Source organism: Idiotropiscis lumnitzeri, chromosome 10 (genome assembly GCF_059441095.1).
Source record: "Idiotropiscis lumnitzeri isolate Australia: NSW breed Sydney's pygmy pipehorse chromosome 10, RoL_Ilum_1.0, whole genome shotgun sequence".
Classification (NCBI taxonomy): domain Eukaryota; kingdom Metazoa; phylum Chordata; class Actinopteri; order Syngnathiformes; family Syngnathidae; genus Idiotropiscis; species Idiotropiscis lumnitzeri.
In genome coordinates this window covers 18598894-18618309 of record NC_142400.1, presented here as the reverse complement: position 1 = coordinate 18618309, position 19416 = coordinate 18598894, and the positions used below count along the sequence as shown (strand labels likewise).

Sequence of the window (19416 nt, the reverse complement as noted above, 5' to 3'; positions counted from 1 at the left end):
TTTATTCGACTTATTGCAGGCTCTGCTATTATTTCATGCATGCCATCACACTTGTGGCATAGTGACCTTGCACAATGCACAACTCGGAAACAAACTCCCACAAACAATTTTCTTTCTGAAGACCAAGGCTTATAGGATGTGGTGTGTGACAGATCACATATAAAGCACAACAGCATTGTAGTAAACAAATGTAACAAAGGGGAATGCCCTTGATTGGCACACTGACTGAAAGGTGTATATTCTTTGCGCATTCATCCTCACTGACAATGTTAATAAACGACAGACGTGAAATTTACAACTGTTGATAGTACAGCAGCTGGTTAGCAGAGGAGACAAAGCTACACGGATTTAGGGTCTCTGTGTGTTGTCTGTTGTTGTTTATCTTGCATGCTTTCTTGCGCTTGTACCTCAGAGTACGAGTGTGTTATGCTGCAACAGCCTCCCTTTGACTTAATCACAAGCTCAGAGCGAAGCGAGAGTGCTGTCGGATTTCCACAGGGGAGGGCCTAATTCACTCAGTGAGTGATGCAATCAATCAAATAAAGCATCCATCAGTCTGCTGCTGGATGGATTCCTGTAGTGTACATTTGACAGCAAGGAGTGCCAAACAGAGTCTTAAATGAACTTATCCAGCAAACAGGCTGGCTGTGCAACTTGGGACTGCGGATGTACCACATATACAGTAACGGCTTTGAAATAATTGCTAAGCTTCTCCAGATGTTCATAGAATACAGAAAGGAGTCAGTCTGCCGCTGGTAAGATTTGTATAGGGGTACTGTATGCACATGTAATCACAGTTAATTATTGCTACAGTATAATGACTTCTGGGCATCTTAATCTGTTGGGCACACATGCTTCCATGTTGAAAATGTGCTTGTTTATTTTCAGATGCATTCAGCTACACACCAAATGTCACCCTTTCCCTTCCACTTGGGATGGGCAACCCATGTCTGGCTAGCCAATACCACACCTTGCAGTCCAGCCCGGTTATGTCAGTTACGGCTTGCCATCAGACAGGCTACAACTTCCAAAATGACAACCATGTAGCAGCAGGTTATTACCTACCCCATGGCCTGAGACCAAATGGGGCTCCAGCCCTGGAAAGCCCTCGGATTGAAATCACTGCCTACAGCCAGTGTCCAGAGGATCAAGTCGAAGAAAGAAGCTGTGGCGATCACATCATCAAGAGAGGTGTAAACTCCATTGTGACACTAACACTGCCCAATGCAGATGGCTACCGTGATCCCAGCTGCCTCAGTCCCGCGAGCAGCATTTCTTCACGCAGCTGTAACTCTGAAGCTTCCTCTTATGAGTCTGGCTTTTACAACTATGACAACTCCCTTCAGAACTCCCCCTGGCAGTCTCCCTGTGTATCTCCCAGAGGGTCATCTTCACTTTTGTCCTGCCCGCATGCGAGCGGCCCTGCAGCTTCCCCAAACAATTCACCCTCCACATCCCCTCAGATTGGAGCAGTGGCTGAGGAGGGCTGGCCAGCTCAGCCGCGTGACTCCAGGCCCAACTCTCCTTCTCTTAGTGGAGGCGGCGGATGCAACAATGCCAGCATTGCTGGAGTGGGGAAGAGAAAATACAGCTTCAACGACACTCCTTACCACCAGACATCCTGTTCACCCCACCAATCTGCGACTCCTTCCCCTCATGGCTCCCCGAGAGTCCGTGTCACAGATGAGAACTGGCTCGCCAATGCCAACCAGTACACCAACTCCGCAATTGTGGCTGCTATCAATGCTCTGACCACAGATGGAGTGGTAGACATGGGAGAAGGGATCCCGGTCAAGACGCGCAAGATTGTAGATCATTCACCTTCCATGAGCCTCAAGGTGGAGCCGAGTGGAGATGAGCTTGCTCATGAGGGGGAGATTAGCCCCGAGGACTATCCTTCTCGCCTCGTTTTGAAGAAGGAGAACTACTGCGGAGGGTTCCTGGAGGTGCCCCAGCATCCCTACTCATGGTCTAAACCCAAGCATTACCTCAGGTAGGTACCTCATGATTCTCAAGATCAGAAGTCAAAGTCAGTCTAACGCCAATAGCACCAAATATACATATAAAAAAAATCACAGACAAATAGATTTGGCTTTTAAAAATCTAGGTTGACTATACGTTTACATTTTAAATACACAGATGAGGATACCCACTTGAGCCACCACCAAAATCTGTTTCGAGGTAAAATATATATATATATAAATCCACAAGAACAATTTAAATCCCAAATTACAGTACAGCATGTGCGCATGAATGCCTTCCAAATATATTTTTCAGCAGGTTCATGTTTTAAAAATTGAAATCGCGTTCTTCAAGACGTTGTTTTCCATGCCAATAGCACACCTTCCTGCCGGAAATCAAGTGTTTGATTACGATAGTGAGCAACAGGAAGTAACAGTGACATGCCCGGCTGAAGTGGAAACAGTCTGTGGGTTAATCAGCCGTCTCTCTGCTGTGGTCTGTCGCGCCATCAGACCATCTCATTTTGTAGCCACGGTGATGTCATGCTCCAACCGGACTGATAAAGTCTTGTGGTGGGAAATCGGTTCGTTTTGGGTCAACAAACAGTGGGCAAGTTCCACCAATATGCAAGAGATTGGTTTCAGATGAGCCACCCTTCAGGTCAGAGATTCTGCATTTACCATTGTCTTCTAAATGTTTGTTTGGTTAAGATATCCCTGCACTGATCACATGGGAAGTGCTTCACTCTCCAATGAGAGAACAATGATGGTGAGGGAGGTCAATTGTAGGTCGGTATATATCATGGTCCAATGCAGGGTGTGATGCTGATCCTATTCCACTGCCTTACTCTCTTGTCTGGTCGTTGAGGGTGACTTTATATTTTACTGGTTATCAAATTTAAATCAATCAACAGTAACTCAACGGGGCTGAGTGACAGTGTGTATGTGTGAGATTTGTTTTTGTAGCCCAGACATGTCGTCCCTCCCACCTTGAAAGCTTAGTGCTTATTCCCACTTGTGATAATATAGTATACGCAATGAACTTGTAGCCGAAGCAGATTGGGCCCTATTTTTTTTTCATTAATTAAAAAAAAAAAAAAAGAGAGTGAGACATCATTAGCCAGACTCAGGGTGTTATACATGATTAGATCAGACCATGATGAAATGGAGAAGGATTAAGACAGTTTGAATTACAAGTGTCCAAAATTAAGGCCAATTTAAAGCAAGGTCAGAAGACGTTTTTGACAGAACTGGTGCCTGTGGAAAATATCAAACCTCAAACAGTTTCCTTGAATATAATAGAGGGTAATAAAAAGACAAATGTCACATGTGTTCAAAGTAGGCTGACAATGTTAAAAAAGTGCAGCCTCGTTTTCACCATGATCCCAGTGTTGGATTTAAATAATTTTGTATTAAGACCTTTTTCAGAAGTTAGGCCAATATTACTGGATAATGTTATATGTATAATGTTATTGCAGCCCATCTCTGCCAGCACTCGACTGGCAGCTTCCATCCTGCTCCGGTCCATACAGTTTACAGATAGAGTTACAGCCAAAGTCCCACCACAGAGCCCACTATGAGACGGAAGGCAGCCGTGGGGCAGTCAAGGCTCTTTCTGGAGGCCATCCAGTTGTCCAGGTATGTTGACTACACTGCATCCTAATAGGTTGACTGGTTCTTCAATGCGACATTAGCTATGACAAACCGACCACTTATTAATATTATTTATTTTTTATCCTAAAGTAAGCGTGGATACGTAAGGTTTGGCTGTTATTAGAAAGTAATGTGACAAAGTTTTCCTTGATATGCAGTTTAAATCTTTTTTTAAGTGGGCTAATTTTTTGGTCCGAACCTGCTAAAAATGATGTGTTAATGACAAGGGCAGCACACGCTTCGGTATCAGATTGTATGATTGTATGAATGCAACAATGAGTAAACATGCAGTAAACAAAAGCATTACGTGTGCGATGTCATTACACCTACATTAAAATAAAATGGAAAATAATAGAGAACAATATGTTTCTCTATTGCAAGCAAATGGTAAGGGATTGTTATACAGTTTGCACCACACTGTAAATCAGAAAATCTGAATAAATGATAATAATCATAATAATAATGTATGTAATGTAATGTAATAAGTGTATGGAAGTCATTTGTCAACACATCCTTCATGATGTCACATTAAACCGCAAATTATTACAGATAAGCAATAGCACATAACAAATACTGAAACAATAAAAGAGAGATTTAAGAAATATCATTGACCAAAACATGCATTTCAAACGTTATTTACACTCCTTAGTGTCACAAACACAAAGAATGCAGCGAGTGCTGGAGCATGCACACGAGAGAGAGCCAGTACATTTCCTGATTTCATTCTGCTCCGAGTGTTAATATTTGAATTGCACACGCGCGGTATTTAAAGAGTCGGACAAAAACCCACTTAGTCCGTGCTTTTTTTAAAAACTTCTTGAAACGCCTAAATGTATGTATATATATATATATATATATATATATATATATATATATATATATATATATATATATATATATATATATATATATACACACCCCCAATGAATTCAGTGTCAATCAATTGCTGATTATGTTAGTCTTAGCGTCAAGCGGCTCATACTGACTCGATTAGCATAGATCTGGACCATCACGGTTGTACATGGCAAACACTTGCAGAGCAAATTAGTATCGCCAACCGAGAGCACAGAGCTTCTTTCATCCCCATCACACCGTGTGGGCATCTTGGTTTACACAAAGTGGTGATCAAGCAGAGCAGTTATGTCATGAAAGAACAATGCTTCAACGCTAATTTTTGTACACCACAGTTAAAAAGGCTTCCGATCCAAGAGTGGATTCAAAGGTTTAAAACGACTATTTATTATGGAAAAAGATGAGCAAATACACATCACAAATTCCAAAGGGGTTATCTTTTTTAGCAAATTTAAAAGTTGTTAGTCCATCCCCTTTTTCTACTTAGTCTCAGATTTTGATAGCAACACAGCTGCTTTGTAAGTGATGTAATGATGTCAATGACCTGATGATGCTGTCAGCACATCCTGGTCTGCTCAATGTCAATGATAATTGGCAGCTTCCCCCTTGGGTTTTGTAAATACCAACTCAAATTTAAAGACACATTTTTTTACACTCAGCAGACACTTTATTGGATGTAGCGGCCCAGTTTTATAGGATAGAATGCTTTAGAGAATTACAAATAAAATCTCATTTCAGAAAGGCAAAGTTTTGAATCATCCTAGAGCTATTAAAGGGAGGGAAATGAACTATTTATATATATATATATATATATATTTTTTTTTTTCAATAACTAGTTATATGCAGCCCCACTAGTCCAAACACAGTTTTCTGATTAATATTTATTCCTTATTTATTACCTCTTTTTTTAGTTAGGTCATGTGACATTCACAAGCTGCACTGTGAATAGTTGTTACCTGAGTAACTGCGTTGACAGCAAATGTCAAAATGGCTGCTGAATTGAGATGGATACAAATGGGTGGATTTTGCTGCTCTCAAACGCTATTTTTAGAACAGGCATGGCGTTGGTGACTCCTGATCATCGATAATAGAGAATAGTTTCATAGTAATGGTAGTAGTTTTTGTGTTATATGCATTTATTATCATATCATTTACATTATTTATTTAGTGTTGCAGTAACTAGACTTTTAAAAGCTGAAGTTCAATAAGAATTACTTGCACTCATTAAAGCCACAAGAGCGTTCAAAAGCGTCAATTATGATATTGCACTGAAGTTGCTATACAATAACCTCATTGATTACTTTCCAAATAGAAACTGCAGACACATTTCCTTAATAAAAGACACACATGGATGCTCAATTATTGATTTATTTATTTTTTAGGTCAAAGTTGTTTTTAATTAATGTGGGTGAATTCATTTTATTATTTTTTTTTATCGACAATAACTTTGCTTTCAATACATGTCAAATGGCATGTTTTGATATGGACATTTTGTACCTTGTACATCGACATAGTATATTCAGACTACTGTGAGGTACAAAGTCTCATTCTTAATACGGTTTTATTTCATGTGTATTCAGTTGTGTTGTTGTAATCATGAAGGAGAGGACATGTTATATTCCCCAGTGCCCATGAGTGGCAGGCGGTGGATGGGTGAGGTGCAGTCAAGGAGAATAAGTCAATAATGACACAGGGGCACGGGTGTAGGAAGCAGCCAAGGAAGTGTGTGTGCAAAAGACAGAGGAGAAAGAATGAGAAGGGGCAGAGGGAATCAGCGCAGCTGGGCCTCGGTTTGGCTGCCTCTGGAGATGCTCTGCATCCTGCTGATTAGGGCCTTGGTGGCCCTGAGGTTGGCTGAGCATGGTGGTAGCCGTAGAGGCAGGGGGGATGTTTGTGGTAAAGAGTCACTTCGTACTGCTCCTCCCCTCTCCACGCTTCAGTGCCCCCCCGCTCAGAGGGAGTTGAAAATGTCACTCCTTTTGAACTGCTCATCCTTCAACCATTTCCTAAACCTACACAAACTGGACACCCTACATTGAAGCTCAGTCATGCTCATGGGCACACACACTGCGAGTGGTAACGTGTGTTGGAAATCATTGACAGGTGAAAAAAACAGCTAGATTAAAAACATCGAGGGATACAGTGTTTGTCCAGTGCCCTAGAGACAACGACAGACATCCAAGAGGAAATGCTGAACTACTCGTTTATTGTTGTTGACATGTCCCAAAACAAGCGGGCATGTTTTGCTGCGCTCCAAAGTGCAATCATAAGGTCTGACACTAAAGTAGACAAGGGAAGCATGTGTGAGAAATCACAACTTTCGTTTTTGAGCGAGAGAGAGAGAGAGAGGGAGAGCTTCTTTGTTACATTTGCGCAGTGCAGTTCATATTCAAAAACGTTGGGTGTAATTTCAGACCAATTTTTGTGAGAGCATGCTTAACACTTCATTTATTGTACTTATACTGTGATATTGGTCACTGCCAAATTGCAGTTTTTTTGGAGTCTCAATGCAACTCAATTTGATCACCATCCCAAAATTTTGAAATTCATTTTGGGCTCGCTCTTCAGACTTCAATTTGATACTTTGACTTTTTGCAACACCCGTGGCTGTTTTTTCACTTTATTTACAGCAGCCGACCATTGCGGCATTGAGAGGTTCTACAGTAATCTACTGGCTCATATCAAGGTTTTCCAGCCAAACTGTTCTTTCACCACAAATATGCCAAAGGTCCACAAAATGGTTTTCAAAGCTGTGCTTCGGAAAACCAACAACCTGGTTTACCTATATCTCTCTGACATTGAATGATGCATTTTCGTCCAGAGGGAACAAGGGGGGGAACTAATGCAATGCGAATTGTTTTCATTGTGATTATTGGGAACCAACTCAGATACAAAATGGAATACTGAAGAAAATGATGCAACAGGTATCAGGCTCATATTCCATCAGCAAACACATAGATGTTTAACAGGCCCTTAGTAACAAAAGACAATAACACCTGTGGAGTATTAACCCTAACATACAGGACAATCCTGCATATGGCTGGTTTATGCAGGATAATGACAGGGCTATAGGGCTTTCTGCCTTCCTCAGTCACACATACACACAACCTCACTCGCTCTCTTATTAAGTCTAAAGCAGCAACAGACATGGTGTAATTTCAACAGGATGTGGCCATCATCCCTATTAACATGTGCGTGACTTAATACCCATCTCCCCTCCTCAGAACGTATATGTAATACACATCACATTTGCAGTATGTTTTTCCGACACCGCTACATGAAAGACCTCAAGGAAACATGTGTTCCGTCTTTCGCACATATAATCCCACCTTGGATCCGGTATTCACTTTCTGAATACTGTACACAATACGCCATGCCTAATTTTTTTCTAGATGTAATGCCACCTTTTGTTTGATATCAACAAGGCTTTTTTCAAAATCACAGTGTTGTTAGATGGCGAAGTCACCAAGGACATTTAATTTCAATTTCAACTTTATTTCTATAGCACATTTCTCAACAGCTGGAGCTGTAACAAAGCACTTTCCATATGATGTAATATAAATTAGAAGAAAATTAGAAGACAAATTAAAACACATAAACGCATATAGAGTAGATACCAGAAGAACAGCGACAGTCTCATGTTGAGCCAAAAGCTAAAGAATAAAAATGTGTCTTCAAATGACTTTTAAAGATGGACAGAGAGGGGGCTTGCCTAAAATTTAAAGGAAGGTCATTCCATAGGGAAAGACTGACAACAGAAAAGATGCAATCTCCCCTGAGGCTGCGCTTAAGTCCTCGGCACCTCCAGCAGCATTTAGTCCGCAGACCTAAGGCAGCAAGCAGGTTCGTAGGGGTGTAGGAGCTCGGAGAGGTACGCCGGTGCGAGGCCATTTAAAGACTTGAAGACGAACAGAAGTATCTTGAAGCAAACTCTAAAGTGCACTGGGAGCCAGATTGGGGTTATGTTATCCGTCTTCCAGTTAATAGGCGGGCAGCAGCATTTTGGACCAGTTGGAGGCGCTTGAGGGAGGACTGACTTCAAGACGTTTGTTGATATGTGCCTAGTGAAAACTGGCAATCAGGCCAGTGTGTCCATCCACCTTTCCCCTAAAGACCGCTGGGGTAGGCTTCAGCTCATCTGTAACTCTGGACCATATCCCAACAAGAAAATGGGTACATAGTACCTGGGAATAAAAGCTGGACTGGGTGGAGTTTTCTTTCTGCTGATATTTGACTAGACAAGTAGGGTTTGGCCGAATGGGGCATCTGTGCCTTTTTGCATCACTGTAGTCTTTTCCTGGCCAATTCTTGCGGAATCCCTTATTTGCATCAGAATCAAGGAGGTCCGAGCAGACTACGCTTGACTACGCACTGCTTGGCTTTTCGAAAACTGACATAGACTCACACAAAAATCAAGTCTCGCCTGTTTTTATGCCGAGTACACGGCCATCAATCTACCAAAATAGAGCCCTTAGTCTCTTGATGCAAAACTGAATATAGGCTACATCCCAATCCTGTAGCCTCAATCATTTTGCAGGTTAGGGTAAAAAATTAATTCACAAAAACACAACGGCAATGGCTACTGGTTGTGTAGTAGTTCACAAATCTTTATGCGGTTGTATTGCGGTGAGCTAAATTCTTTCTGGGAGATGGCTGAAATAGTGTTACTATTATTATTACATCTCGAGCAATTTTCAGCATGACACGATAGTTAAGGATCGCATATAATTCGAATCAATTAGGTAATCAGTAGAAAACTGTGATGGTGGAGTAACTTCAGAAAGAATACAGAGCTGTGATGAGCATAGATTAAATTGGATACAGAAAGAGATTGTTGCAAGACTGTCAGCATATGGCAGAAAGGCAGATGTGATATTGACGAAAGGTCTGAATCCACTCTTCTGTTTCTCCTCCCCTTCCCCTGCCAAAGGAGGGCTATTTTGCTGCAGCTACTGATCTTCTTTTCTCTTTCCCAAATCTCTGCGCCACGTGTACTTCTTCAAGTCATGACCGTTCTCCAGGCAGTGATGAAATCAGGAGAAGAAGTCTGCCTCTGCAGGCCTGCATAGTGTATTCACACTCAGTAAGGATGAAAATGTGTAATTCTCTTGGAAGTAATTGTAAAGCTTACAAATACTGAACAGTTTTAGCAACTAACTGATGGATTTTTTATGATGATTTTTCAAAAGCTGTGGCTCACAAGGCAATGAATGATGCGAAGTCACGAGGGGTGCACCTTCCTCTCCCCTTTCAGCTTGACACCCCTCCACATCATCAGAACTGATCCAGCCAATACAGCTGCATCCAATTACACAATTAATGCATCACCTGCCATATCCATAATGTTTCCAGTTGACAAATTGGCCAGCCACACTTGCTTGCAGTGGGGGTTGTACTTTAGCTGACAGAGAGGCAAAGGTTGGAAATCTGCAAATCAAGTCTCTTTTCAGAATTATTAAATAAATATTAGTATATATATAGGAGTAGTATAAGCAGCAGAAAGAAAATGCAACCTTCATCGGGTCAAACTCCATGTGGTCCAACCTCCACATTTTTGGGGGACACAATTGTGATAGACCACACTCAAAGTTTAAAGCACCATCTTGGAGTCTCCCCTTTGAGAATTCTTTAACACGAAGACGTTGTGCACTCAACTCCAATATTTGAAAGAGCATCACTGAGGTGTAGCGAGAAGGGGAAGCTTGGTGGCATGGGGAGAGGGTCAGAAGAGCACATATGTTAAAGAAATAGTTGCAAGTCAGATTGAGGGGGCTGGTGAGAAGGCTAATGTCACAAGGACTACCTGACCTCATGAATCATTTCCTCCACTCCATGAGCTCACGAGGACTCGAGTGGGGACGCCACCTTCATTGTGTGCTACCACAAGATGAGTGAGGGGATAGAGAAACACCCTCCCACCTAATACCAAAGCCCTCATTGCACCACCCCGCCATCTATTGCCTTTCTCCATATAGCCACATGGCAGCTGAGGTAATGGTTGGAAGTCCAAAATGTTAAAAAAACAGCTTTGTGCCATGATTGTCTTGGTTATATTGAATAATAAAGTCAATGCTGTCACCCGTCGGATTTGTGCCATCAGAAATTGTGCTCTCAAGAGTCAATACAAGTAGCAAAGATAATTACTACTGGTGGCACCATAAGTAAAGTATAACAGGCGTCTGGTGGTGAGATCACCTCATAAATGAAGTGGTCCCTTGGGATGGCAAGACTTCAAGAAGCTCCTGACCTCGGCCTAACACACTGATGACTTTCATGTGTGACTTGCTCGCAGGTTGAGGCAGCTGCTAGAGACCCTCAGTCCCCGATGGGGAGAAGAAAATACAGTAGAAATGGGACTCTTTAGAGTCCTTGATTTACTATGGTCCCTTTTCATCTTCGTCATATCTGAAACAAAAAAAATATCAAGTTTTGTACAGATGTAGAGTTACTTTTCAACACGTGGAATAATTCATCAGCCGAACCTTTTCAACATATGATTTGTAATTGTGTACTTAAAATAAATCTGACTTGTCACAGTCCACATCAATTTAGTTCATTATTCTCAATTACAGACCAACCTCAAATTGACAGTCGTAAATGATATTTATTTTATATAGGCAGGATTTGTTTCATTCTAAACAAGCCAACAGTCGAGTCAGGAATATACATTAGCAGTGGCGGGCCGTGTGTTTTACACCTAGGCCTTCAGTGAAGTCCAACTTAGTCAGACTTGAATAAATACCCCTCATAACACCCTCATTTATGACACCACGGCTGGAGAAATAATATACAGACACACACTTAAGCACTACTTGGTGTTGGTTGACCTCGGCTCACGTAAGCTAGCTTCGCCTGACAGGTCCGTCTTGAAAATGGCCTTGCACGTTTATCCGCAATCAAATCCACACTTTTTCCCTACTTCGGCCATTGTGGAAGAATGGGCAAGATTATAGTTTAGATTTTCGAACGGTCGCCGGGTTTGACATTTTAGTGTGGATATGCTGATTCTGCCTAGTGCTGCCCTCTCACAAGTGATTATGGCATCACAGAACACGTTCACACCTTCAACATGAGGCCTGCGAGAAGGCCTGTCACACAGCACAGACACCCTGCACAGTCAGAAGGTGTACTATGAAATCTGCAGGGAAAAACAAGCCACCTGAACTCTAATTGGATATAAATTCTCACCAAAAAATACATCACTGGGATATAGTATTATATCGTTCTTGATTATGTTAGGCCAGTAGAGAAGGCCTTGACCGCTCACCACTGTACATTAGAATTTTGAAACTGTGTGAAACTGCTCCTCAGGTGAAGTCCCTGAAGGCGTGATCTCAAATGTATTCATACGGTCTTCTTATTTAAAACAGGTTTGAAATTTCTGTCTTTTAGACAAATCCTTTGTCTCTTAAAAAAAAAACGACTTCAACCTTGCGCTCAAATGTGTTCCCATGCAAAGACATACAGTAGGTTGCCATTAAAGCACTGATTTCCACAAATGTCAAGTGACATACTGTACCTCTTTGGTCCTGTGCCCGCTTTCCTTATCCTCAGATCTTATCCATGCCTTTTCAAAACTAATTATAAACCCATTAATCTGCTCATGTCATAGGTTACATGTGGTATTTATTTTGTTGGGTGACTCAGTCCATTAGACAAACAGCCAGGGTCTTTTATTCCTTTCGACAGTACTGCTGTTTTCACTCGGACTGAGCTCAAAGAAAATTGGTGTGAGGTGATGTGCTGGTGTTTGCTGAGGTAATTGACCAATTAGGGTGATTTTGTCAGATGGCCATGGCTTGCTGAGCCTTGGTTTGGACTATATGATCATTCACAGTAGAAGCCATACAGTCAAGTAGCCAACTGAATAGATCCAACACCTCTTTGATGTATCAAATAGACTTTTCTGAAATCTTAAGTCAACATATATTGTTTATCTCCCCCTCTAGCCCCCAACATCTGCCTAAAACACTGCATAAACACTGAAGTGTAAAGACTGAGCATATCCTGGGAGGTCTTCAGAAGACAGCTGGATTCCAGCACAAATCCAGATTTTGGTCTGGTCAGAAATTCCTCATAAAGTATCAGTTGTCTTCTAGAATTTGCTGCCCAGCATATCTCTTCAGATTTCTGTGCCATTATACACTTGGCTAAATAATATAATATTACCTTAGACAGTCCGAAAATGATCCTTGCTGCTGAAATTAAATTGGCGGCAGTTAGTTATCTGCCATTGACCGATGTATGTATGTCTGTGTGTGTGTGCGTATGCAATATTTTTATGTATGTCTGTCTATGTATGTATGTATGAATGACTAAATGAGGACTTGCTTAAACAGTAGGTCTTAAAACCTGGTGTTGGCTCTTACCGGACTCCTTTGTTGTCCCGCCAGCTTTATGGCTACATGGAAAGTGAGCCGCTCACCCTCCAGCTGTTTATAGGGACCGCAGACGACCGCCTCCTGCGACCACATGCCTTTTACCAGGTCCATCGCATCACTGGCAAAACTGTCTCCACTGCCAGCCATGAAGTTTTGCAATCCAACACCAAAATTCTGGAGATCCCTCTGCTTCCTGAAAACAACATGAGGGCTATGTGAGTTATCTTGGTGCTTCACAAGTCCACTATTAATATTTCATGTTCCATATTTTGACTGTTAGCCCCTAATTTGAGATAAACAACTCACAGTTCTCTTTTTCTATCTTGAAATTTGCTTCAATTCCAAAAGCAGTATTTCTGATGATAAACACTGGACATATGCCCAAGTAGACAATGAAAGTTCATATAAATATTTATCTCTACGCAGGATTTATATTTTCATAGGTGAGTAAGTACATGGTTTTACAGTCCATGAGAAAAGCAGCGTCAAATATTTCTGCAAATATTTGACCAATATGAAGCATAGAACATGAATTAAAATGATGAAGATATGGAATGTCTTTCTACTTATTAACATGACATAGGTATAGCATAGCTGAGAGAGAAAGGCCGGCACAATCACTATTATTTGTTGTAAACACAGTATCTTGAATAAAGTAACAATTTCCCGTTGTTGTTATGAGTAAGTAATAAGTAAGAAGCCTACTTTTATACTGTAGGACAAAATACATCTAATGAGACCCTTAAAACTAAGATGTGACATGTTTCTTTGATCAACAAAGTCATGGTCATGCTCTAATTGACTTCCAATTGTGACTTAAGTACGGTTTCTCCATTGGGTAAACTCTGTTTTTAATGCTCACAGTTGAGGTTTCAAATCTCAACTCTTCATTTTTCTTTGTTTAGCAGAATTTTTTTCTTAGTTGCAGTCAGCATAAAACACACAGATGAAAAGTCCATGATTTTTCCTTAGTATGTGTTTTTTTTTTTTTTGCCCAGAATTGATTGTGCAGGCATCCTAAAGCTGCGCAACTCAGACATTGAGCTTCGCAAAGGGGAAACAGACATTGGACGTAAAAACACCCGCGTGAGGTTGGTGTTCCGAGTTCACATCAACCAGCCCAATGGCAGGACCGTGTCCTTACAAGCTTCCTCTAACCCCATCGAGTGTTGTAAGTATTGCTATGCTAAGCCTCTCTCACACACGCAATGACACGCATTTCTCTTGGCTTTGCGCTCAGTTGAAAAATGGCATTAAATGGTTCCAATACACTAAGCTTCCATTTTTGAGAGCATCTGCTCCCAATAAGTTCTCAATCATCAAAGCAATTTGCCAAGGTAATAGATGCGATGCGATGCCAGGCATATGTTATCTATCTCAATATGTATTCCATCATTTCATATATATTTCATATATATATATATATATATATATATATGGGTTAGTCAAGGCAGTCTTTCACAAAGACCAAGTTGTGACAGGGGTGAATGAAGCACTCGAATGAATGACCTCGTATAGGATGTATTTTCCTTCCTTTGCTTTGTCAGTCATGTTCCATATAAGCATACAGGGGAGACAGTTAGAGTTAGACAGTGATAATGAAAATAAAATTTAGGATTATTGCTCCGTGATTCTATTTAGTCTTGATGATTTACAATAAAAATGAAATTTGTGTATGCAGCGTATGAAGCTGGCAGTAAAAAAAACTGAAGTAACTTCATTTTCATGCCAGGGAAAGGAAATCCAATGTGTTTGGGTTTGTTGCCACTGTTTGTTGCCACTCGCAGGACGTTCCACCACACGGAGTTCACTCGTCCTGACTCATCCGACAATTGGTAACAAAAAGTAGTCTCCGCTTGGACTAAAAACAGGCACGCCGTCATTTTCGTGCCAGGATAATGGTCTAGTTAAGCACCTTCATGAATTTGGTGGACGTGCTACGCTTGATGGGCATTCCTGCCCTTCTGCAAATTAGGTTACAAAAATTAGAGTAGATTTTAGACTTGCTCCAAGGAAGATGAGGCAACAAAATGTTGTATTTCATAAGCTGCAATTTGGATTTCATTTGATTTTATATAGAAATATAAATCATCACCAACCAATCATTACAGAAATCGATTAATTATATAAAGTATAATGATTGTCACCAAGCAGGCCTTGATGCGCTTGTTTGGGACTCTTTCTGCACTATGCAGGGCATTCCAACGAGCGTGTTTACTTTGACATGAGCCCAGTGCACGAGACTATTTGGTCGTTGAAAGTAGACTAAACTTCAAGCCTGCCGGATCCACATCTGAGCTTTGGTGCAGGTATTTTTAGCACTTTGATGAATTTTATCAGGCAGCCTGATTCTGAGCTCTGTGAAAATGTTTTGTGGATGTTGTCGTATTTCATTCCTAAATATGACAACTGTTTGCACTGAACCCTCTGAAGCATTGCTGAGATTAATTTAGTGTATAAAGTTTGTTGATTGTCGTATTTATTATATATATATATATATATATATATATATATATATATAATTATATATATATATATATATATATATATATATATATATAATTATTATATGGTCACACTCAGACACATACTCAGGATTAGAAGGCAGCCTCAAAGTTATTATTGTTATTATTATTATTATTATTATTATTATTAGTTTAAAATCATCCCCCTGATCATAGCACAGCTTTGGAGTGTGGTGGGCGAGATGGGGGCGAAACACAAATTCACGTTCCAGGTAAAAGGTGGTATCCAAATGTCCACTTCACAGATTTATGATCTCCCGACCCAACGTTTTCAGCTGCCCAAGGAGATCTGCTTGCATTTCCTTGAATATACTTTGCGCCTCTTGACACGCGTACAGCGTTTTAATGAAATGAGAGGAGCCACTTCATTTGCCGATGAATCAAGTCGGTTTTGTTCCCACCCACAACAGCGCTGAATTGCCCTTTCTTGAATGTGCCACGGTGCACGCACATACACGCGTCTGCGAAAATACCAATACTTTGTGTAGACTGAAAAGATTTATAATTTGTCTCATGGCAGATTTTTTACTAGGCATGAAAACAGAGCCCCAAATGTATGACTTGTTTATCTATTTATTTATTTATTTTTGCTTAAATCTGACTTTTCCACCTTTAAATACTGTATGTGCCTGTTACCCACCTGCAGCCCAGCGATCAGCACAGGAGCTTCCCTTGGTGGAGAAGCAGAGTATGGACAGCTACCCTGCAACTGGAGGGAAAATGATGGTGCTAAGTGGTCTCAATTTCCTCCCTGACTCAAAGGTGGTGTTCGTGGAGAAGGCCCAGGGTGAGTCGCAGTGACCTGTACATATTTACCACATCTACATTCAAAAATCAAATCTCACTCTATTAATGTCTCTTTTGAATGTGCCCCTTCTCCTCTCCCTTCACAATGCTTCCTCATTCAATTCGCCTCATCAAAATACATCAGGACTTGCCATCGAGCCACATGTGTTGTGCATTAGGCCACTATATTTTTCACCAAAGCATATTTACATTTGATGAAGTTTCCATTGACAGTTCACTGGCGCTGGCCACAAGTTAAGGAATGAATCACACCCATGGCATGTTTGAAGACTTTCTTAGTCTCAGTCTGTCTTATGCCACGATTTGTGACATTTCACTTATTTTATGTCTGCTTCTTCCTCAACCCAGTCAATTTACCCGTCTGTCTGCCAGTGACTTATGGCAACGATGCAATTCATTGATTTTGACCCAAAACCTTTTTCAACTTTGCGTATCATGCAGAAATATAAAACAATACTGGCCTTGAATTATTTTGACTGGGCACTCATCGAAAGCACCACCTAAGATAAATATTACCTTGAAAGCAAAAAAAAAAAAAAAAAGGTTATACAATCATAATTAGAGCCTAGATTTCACAATTTGTGTTTTGGTTTACAAAGTGGTGAAAAATAAAATCTACACCCCACTTGTATATTCTGGATTAAATATCTTAATGGATTTCATTATTTGGAAGACTGAAGAGTCTATAAAATGTGAATATGTATAATTGAGAAAATATTTGATAATAATATAATTGTATGGATAAAGTTCAAAACAAATAAAAAAAAATTTAAAGTGTTTTTTTTACTTCTAAATTCATATTACAGTACTGATTGTATATGGTTATATCTGTCTTTGCATTAATGAATAAGTACGAAAACAACCACTCAAAATTGCAATGATAACTCAGTCAGAAGAGTGACAAACACGGTGATAGGAAATTATCACTCTAAGAATAACTTTATCTGCTGTGGACAGAATTAAAGTAATTTGAATTATGAGTTTGTTTTTTATGCTTGAATGAATAAATAATACCCGAGGGCCACCTCAGACAAAGGGTCTTGTCACGTTGAAATGTTTTGGTTCCTCTTTCAACTTCTTGCAAAGCAGCTCTCTAAAACTAAAACACAAAATACAGAAACACATTTTGTTTCACAGACAAGGCATTTCATAATATGAATTAATAACTTTTTTCATATTCCTACCTACATGGCTAAACTGGCCCATTTTAAAAATACTCTTAGAAGTGTTTAACAACTGAAAGGGTGAATCAAAGGTGGAGGAAAAGGAAGTGGATGAACTTGGTCAAATGGGGCTCTTCCTTTTTCTGTCTTTAACTTAGTCAGAGAGGGGGTTCCCCCAGAGCACCTTTGTCTAACCCTTCATGCCATATGAGATGTTTGACCTCGTATAGGATGTATTTTCCTTCCTTCAACCACAATTTCTCTTCCCCTCCCGCTACACTGTTTCCTTTCTGTCTCTCTTTTCACAAACAGCCCTGCACTTTATCCTCCTATTTTTCTTACCCCTGTCCTTAATATCGGGTAAAGACATTAACAAGTTTAGAGCTCTACACTACTGGGATCCCTGCATCTAGCTTGCCATCAAGATTTGACTTGTATGATTTCCATCATTGTGGTGTCCTCTAGTAATATGAGTGAGGTGGTCGGACTAGTACTTAGTCTGCGTTTATGTAAACTTTTATGACCCACCACTTCCAGGGGTCCCCAAGTCAAAAGCCCATTACAAACACATTTTCACACACGCACACGGACAAAATTGTGGGCGTCCTTGCTTCTAAGAAAGAAAGACCTTAAACTGTCAAATGTAAAAATAAATACTTTCAAAAAAGTCTGTAGAACTGCTGAAAATGTACTAATGAAAAAGTAGCATTGCTCTCTTTGTGGTTGAACAGAATTGTTTAACATTCATGACAAACTGATAGAATAGCCTGGGAAAAAAATGTAGTTTTTCTTCTGTTGCACAAACTTTTGAGGTACTCACGCCAATCATTTTTTCAGTAATTAGACTTCTTCACCTTTCTTCATGTATTTTTGCCGTCCCTTTCATTGTGGGCAAACTAGTCCAACAGTCTCTAGTTTGAAGACTGCTTGCTTCAGTTCTTTCTGTTCATGTTCAGTAGGATTTAGATCAGGGCTCATAGTTGGTCAATGTTGAGTCAGATGTTTTTTTTTTCTGAGCCAGTCTGTGTGTTTTTCTGATTGTTCTGTTGGAGGAACCAACAGAACCTGAGTGAAACCAAGCTTTGCGACTCTGGGCTTTTCGCTTCAGAAGATCTTTAAGATTGTACTGTGCACTGCACAGATTCATGACACCATGTGCCAAATGTAGAAAAGCAACTCCAGGACTCAACTGCAAACCTGCCATGTTTAAGTGTACTGGAGGTACAGTGTTCTTTCTATAAGTTTTTTTGGGGGGTAAACACAGAGCTAAAGTGACTTGCCAAGAAGCTCCAATTATGTCTCATCTGTTCAAAGGACTATTTCCCAGAAGGTTTTTGGCCCGACAAAACTCGTTTTGGCTAATTCCAGTTCATTATCTCAAGGCATTTCGGTTACTGTTGTGGCTTTGCCTTTTTTTTAACACAAGTTTACCGACAATTTTGCTCATGCCCTGTGTAAAAAATTTTTTTTTAAAGTAACACTATACCCACTGTGAAACATTGACATAGATCACTTATTATATACTGCGGCTGCTTTGTCCCATCCTGTAGAGAATGTCTTGGATCTAAGCTAGGTACGATGAGAGACTTTTAAAGCATTCTGGCGCAATCTGCAACTTGTAGTCAGAGAATGTGATCCCAGCTGAAAAAAATGCCCAACAAACACAGCTACAAACACCCATGAATGAGAAATGATGAGATTATTATGAAGTGGCCTTTGATGAGCCCTAATCTGAAATCTATTGAACGTCTGGGCAAGCAGATGAACCGTGCCGTTTGAAAAAGCGACACTTCAAATTTGAGGGAGATGGTCTGCTCACGAGGGGCAGGCCAAAATACAGTGCCTGTTGGCTGGTGCATAAGTCTCATTGAGAGGAAGTGAAATTGCTTGATTGCAATGATTAACTTAGTCGGTTGTCCAACCTTTAGGCTACCATCGTTTTTGTCAAAGCCACTGTCATTATTAGCATTATGGCGTTGCACTACAATATTAGATACGATTTATAGTCTTGTGGCGGTAAATCAAAATCATACTGTTTCGTAAAGTTTACAGTCTTGAATTGATTGTGTTTTTT

The 19416-nt window shown here is 40.4% G+C and overlaps 1 protein-coding gene across 1 annotated transcript in view; it reads left to right on the top strand.

Moving 5' to 3' along the window:
* LOC148329577 (nuclear factor of activated T-cells, cytoplasmic 1-like) overlaps positions 1-19416 on the top strand; it is a 59682-nt gene that overhangs the window by 2278 nt on the left and 37988 nt on the right. Inside the window, exons 3-7 of the mRNA XM_088306940.1 lie at positions 889-1993; positions 3440-3599; positions 12860-13062; positions 13846-14018; positions 16019-16159. Of these exons, the coding sequence (XP_088163066.1) occupies positions 889-1993; positions 3440-3599; positions 12860-13062; positions 13846-14018; positions 16019-16159 (1782 nt within the window). The remainder of the gene's footprint in view (positions 1-888; positions 1994-3439; positions 3600-12859; positions 13063-13845; positions 14019-16018; positions 16160-19416) is intronic.